The following is a 5,756-nucleotide window of genomic DNA, read 5'->3' as shown; positions in this document are numbered from 1 at the left end:
CTGTAAAGGTTTAATTACAGCAACCTTAAAAGTCTGAGGTACATATCCTGTCAACAAAGACCGATTGATCAGATCCAATATGGAAGTATTGATTAAGGGGAAAACCTCCTTGAACAGTCTGGTTGGGATTGGGTCTAAAATACAAGTTGATGGTTTAGAAGAGACTATTGCTGTTGTTAGCTCAGAGAGATCAACTGGGCAGAAGCTCTAAATACAAATCAGGTTCTAAAGATACTTCTAAAGCTGCTCTACTTGATGATACATCAGTGATAATAGTGGGAAGGATTCCATTAATCTTCTCTCTGATAGAAACAATTTTATTGATGAAGAATCTCATGAAATCATCACTGCTGAGAGTTAAAGGAATACATGGCTCAACAGAGCTCGGACTCTTTGTCAGCCTGGCAACAGCGCTGAAAAGAAACCTGGGATTATTCTTATTCTCTTGTATCAATAATGAATAATAAGCAGTTCTAGCTTTACGAAGTGCTTTCTTATACGTTATTAAACTATCTTTCCAGACTAATTGATAACACCATTTTCTTTCCAGCTTTCTCGCAGTCTGCTTTAAAGCAACTGTGAATTATACCAAGGAACTGAATCAACTTTCTTCAACAGGTGAGTTCGGTTCTGATTCTGTTATTGTCTGCAGATATTTACCGGGTTTTGTGTCAACACGGACAGTCCACGTGATTGATTAACTGAGCTGTCGCTGCAGAGGCTCTTATTTTGAAGCGCTTGGAGCGGGCAGTCAACCGGAAGCAGGTCAGAAGCAGGAGAAGAAGACTGATTTGTTTTGATTTCGTGTGACTGTTGTGGACTCACCAGGCGGACAGGTGCGATCAGAACCAGGTAAGACAGCCTGCTCTGAGCAAAATCAACGCGCTAACTTATCTAACCCGAAAGCGGACCGGACCCGCTGACCCGTGCTAACTGAGCTGACGGGCTGAGTCCGGGTCGTTCTGTGCTAACGGTGCTAGCTTACCCGTGCTACCTAAACAATTAGGTCCTGATCCGGGCTGCTTCTGGACCGGATCCTCTGCGCTGCTGTTTGCATCAGCCTCTTCGAACGATACCGGAGAGAAAGTAGTTACTGAGCTGTTTGGACCGGGCCAGGCGATGACCTACTTTCTGTCCCGAGTTCAGTCGGATTCTGAGCGAACCGGTTTACCTCCAGGACCCGGGTTTATTGCTCCAGGATGGGGATACATCCCGGGGATATAGCCCGGGGCAGGCCACGAAGAACCGAACCAGAACTGTCTGTTGTTGTTTAGTTTGTGTGTCTGACAGGTTTGTCAAATTAAAAGACTTCCGCTCAGCTGTCAGGCACAGCAGAGGTCACGTGATTGATCGATTCAGGTTTTCTCTGAACTTTTTCGAACTGATCAGACCCGGTGATCAAAGTTATTGATCAGATAGATGAAGATAATCAATATGCTGCCCTTCAGCTTCAGTTTGGTTCCTGCACCTCCTCCTCGTCCAGATGAGGTCACAGGTCACAGGTCATTCCGTTTCTCTGCAGGCACAACAAAGTCGCCTCTTCTCTGCTGACATCACCTGGGTAATGGCTCTGATCTCTTTGGAAGACCTCGAGGGATTGGACGATGAGCAGCTGGAAGATGACATCACCGATAACCCTGAGCCAATGGGTGAAGAGCAGGGAGACCGACTGCTGGCACACTGGCAGGCGGTTGCCAGCACTCACCAGGTGTCAGTTCCTCCAGGTGAGGGGGCGGGGCCTGTACAAGCTCCCCTTGTTTTACTCTCTTTCCGGGAGCTTGTAGAGTTAAAGCTGAGCCCAGGAACAGGAAGTGGCGGTGGTCAGGTGACGCAGTGAGTTGTAGACCTGAGAACGTCCTGCTCTGTGTTCCAGAAATGACCGGACCCATACAGGAAATGACTCGCAACAGCCAGCAGAGGGAGCCCATCCCATCTGCCCTCATCTCTCGCCACGAGAAGGTAAAAACCTTGATCAGAACCTGGTACCAGAACCTGATTCCAGATAAGACCAGATCCGTTTTTGTCCTGCGTTTCCAGATGGGGGAGGTTCTGTACGAGGAGCGGGTTTACCCGGCGGGACACTGGGCCTGCGTGACCCGAGGAGAGGACCTGTACGAGCAGAGCATCTCCATGGGCTTCATGAAGCTGATGCGCTTTATCTGCAAGGAGAACTCTGCAGGTGAGGCTCCGCCCACAGCGCCTGCCTGAGGCACGTCACATGATCCTGACCAGCCAGTCGTGGTTTACAGGTCGCTACCTGGGCATGACCGTACCTGTGATCAGCAACATCCACCTGATGGAGGACGGCAACGCCTTCAACAAAAATGTGGAGACGGCGTTCTTCCTGCCTGCTGAGTTCCAGAGCAGCCCGCCCCGGTCCTCCGACCCGGACATCTCCATCATCTACAGGGAGCCAATCAGAGTGGTCGCCAGGTGAGGTCATCATCAGGTTTCTGAAAGCAAAGCTGCTTTTGTCTATTAATCCTCACACGTTGCCATCCAGTAGTCAATAACATCAGAGGAAAAACGTCTCGTCTGAGCTGCTGATCGTTGGTCATCATCCCTTTCCTCCATTTTGTTCCTGCACGCCATCCTTCATGCCTCCTCTTCATCTTGACCAACAACATATCTACTGCTCCATCATCCCACTTCATAACTTACTCTGCATGGGCGCTATTGCCCAAAAAAGAAGTTGCACTTCCCTCGGAGTCAGACGTCCCGCTCCGGTGGCGTCTATGAGTGTGGCGGCGCGGTAGTGAGCGCGCATTCTTCCTCCCGCTTGGTTAGGAGCGGTAAGAAAGTACAGCGGTGGAATGGTCTGAGACCGCCTCCTTCATTAAGGGGAAACACTGGGGTCTCATTCCAGGCTTTACTTGGGCTTTGGAAAGCTTAGCTTTGCTGTTGTCTGTTTCACAACTTTTCTGTTACCATGGTTGCTGAAGTGTTTATGTTTCTGTATTTCTCAGACGCTTTTATCCAAAGCAACGAATGAGGATATAACATAACAGCTAACATCAAAGCTAACATAACAGCTAACATCAAAGCTAACATAACAGCTAACATCAAAGCTAACATAACAGCTAACATCAAAGCTAACATCAAAGCTAACATAACAGCTAACATCAAAGCTAACATAACAGCTAACATCAAAGCTAACATAACAGCTAACATCAAAGCTAACATCAAAGCTAACATAACAGCTAACATCAAAGCTAACATAACAGCTAACATCAAAGCTAACATCAAAGCTAACATAACAGCTAACATCAAAGCTAACATAACAGCTAACATAACAGCTAACATCAAAGCTAACATCAAAGCTAACATCAAAGCTAACATCAAAGCTAACATAACAGCTAACATCAAAGCTAACATAACAGCTAACATCAAAGCTAACATCAAAGCTAACATAACAGCTAACATCAAAGCTAACAATAAGCTCCATAGAAGGAACCCAGGAGTCCGACTCTGTCAGAGGGGACAGAGTAGAGATAGGGTGCAGGCATAGAAGGAAGTGCAGAAAGATAAAGTGCAGAGATAGAGGGGGGAGGGAAGTACAAGGTAAGGATAGGAGATGCTCTCTGAAGAGCTGGGTTTTCAGGAGCTTCTTGAAGATAGACAGGGACGCCCCTGTTCTGGTAGCGCTCGGTAGGTCATTCCACCATCGTGGGACGACACATGAACAGAGTTTGGATTGTCTTAGGCGTGGTGTAGGAGCTGCTAGACGACAATCCTGCGACTTTACGAGAGCAGAGCCTCCTGGGGGCTTCTTAGTTAAAGGTTAAAACTATAATCCTGTGGTTTAGGGTTCACAGACTTTCTTTAAAGATAAAACAGCTGATTAATGTGTCTGATATGTTGCCCTCTGATTGACCGTCAGGACGTTCTTCGGGACGACCACAGAGGAGACAGTTGGCCGTCAGATCCGCCAGCTGTGGGAGGTCGTTGACCTTGCTGACCACTTCCACCGGGACCGCTACATTGTGGCGGTGTACGACAACCCGGGAGTGCCACACCGCCGCAACGAGATCTGGTTAATCCGGAGAGACCTGTAGGCCCTGCCCACAATGCAACCACCTCCTCCTCTTCTGATTGGATCTGAGGACTCACCAGCCTTCTTTTAGCCTGACCAATCAGAGGAGGTTTTAAACAGGTCCCGACCTCCCATTGGCTCAAACATCTGAAGCGGCTCCAGAACCAGCTGTGACATCACTTCCTGTTCTTGTAAATACCAACACATAGCTCTGTGCCATTTGTAATGTGGAACACCTGAAGGGGCGGGGCCAGAGTGAGCGACATGATGATGTCAGGCAGGTAACTGCACACCTCAGAGTCAGCTGGTCCTGGATGACAGTCACATGTATGAGTGTGCGCAGAACCTGTTATGTCTGAGTGGTTCTGGTTCTGCTGGATGAACAGGAGCCAACCCCCCCCAAAAAACCCAAGCTGTGAACAGCTGTGAAACCTCCTGAGAGAGAGACTGGTTCTCTCAAAGAACCAAAGCCAGACTGAGTGGGCTTCGATATGATGGACCTTTTTATATAGGAGAGACCAACGCAGCGGAACCAGAACCTCAGGTCCAGACTCAGCAGCTCACCTCCATCTGAAGGAGAAGGACTCTGAGAACATTAAAGTCGGCATCCCTACCCTCGGGTATCACCTTCCCAAGAGGTTTCACACTCATTCACACCTTGGATCATGTGACCAAAACATGTTCTTTCACACAGGTAAGCAGCTCCCCAGTGAGGATGAGCTAACCCCCCCCACACTGGTCAGGTGGTCCCTCTGCTGCTGATCAGCTGATGCTGCCACCTGGTTTAGAACTGAAGAACCTTTCAGACGAGACGGGAAACGTCTTCAAAATCCAAGCGGTCCAGCTGACCTGATTCAGCTCTGAGGATTGCTGATTTCTCCCTGAATGTTTGGAGGTCCGACCACGAAGCACCCAACACTTGATCTGTTGTTCCTTCGGTGTTTGTGTTCAGATATTTAAATAAATGCTGGTCGGCCTGAGCGTCCTCCTGTTGTTGAACATCCTGCAGGAGCGGAGCAGCGCCCCCTGCAGGTAGGGCAGGGTAAGGACCCCTACTGGAGGGAGTAGGGATTTGAACCCCAGGTCTCCCACATGAAAGGTGGCAATCACACCACTACGCTATCCCAGCCCCAGTGTGGATGCTTAAAGGGGAACTCCGGTATCTTTAAACCTTATTTCTGGCATGAAATACGTTCATCTGCTCACTGAGAAGTTTGGTGAAAGTCGGCGTCCAAACTGTGAGCAGATGAACGTATTTCATGCCAGAAATAAGGTTTAAAAACACCGGAGTTCCCCTTTAAGTAACTAATAAAGGTTACATGATGATGGGGAGCCCTGTAGTTCAGCTGGTTACTGACAGATTTCTTCTGTCCTGTCAATCTACTCTGGAATAAACGCCATTAAATTAAAAATAATACTGATAATGTAAAAAAAAAATGTAATTCCTCTTTGAGATAAAGAAAATATTTTCAAATGTCCATGAACACAGCAGTTAATAACAGCAGGCTGGTAGTTCTGACCTGGTCCAGGCTTTTCACTTTTTGATGAGTCCTTACAGACATTTCAGCTTCATGCGGTTTTTAACGTGTGAAACCTGAGCTCAAAGGACTGTGTCTGACTCCATGTTCAGAGTATGAAACGGAATCTGGTCATTTTAAAAAGAAAACCAAACAAAATGTGGAAAAATTTATGTTTTTGGCCTGAAACATGACATCATGACGTC

At 47.7% G+C, this 5,756-nt stretch overlaps 1 protein-coding gene across 1 annotated transcript; it reads left to right on the top strand.

Annotated features, from left to right (window-relative positions):
* Positions 1-753: 753 nt before the first annotated feature.
* On the top strand, positions 754-5,032 carry soul4 (heme-binding protein soul4). The gene is made up of 6 exons (XM_072383969.1): positions 754-852; positions 1,523-1,724; positions 1,874-1,959; positions 2,038-2,179; positions 2,250-2,433; positions 3,881-5,032. The coding sequence occupies exons 2-6, from the start codon at positions 1,565-1,567 to the stop codon at positions 4,053-4,055; spliced, it is 747 nt and encodes a 248-aa protein (XP_072240070.1). The 5' UTR covers positions 754-852; positions 1,523-1,564; the 3' UTR covers positions 4,056-5,032.
* Positions 5,033-5,756: the final 724 nt, after the last annotated feature.

The sequence above is a fragment of the Leuresthes tenuis genome, unplaced genomic scaffold (assembly GCF_036924035.1).
Source record: "Leuresthes tenuis unplaced genomic scaffold, fLeuTen1.0.hap1 SCAF_4, whole genome shotgun sequence".
NCBI lineage: Eukaryota > Metazoa > Chordata > Actinopteri > Atheriniformes > Atherinopsidae > Leuresthes > Leuresthes tenuis.
Note: the sequence above shows the minus strand (reverse complement) of the source record. Positions and strands in the feature narration are given on the sequence as shown.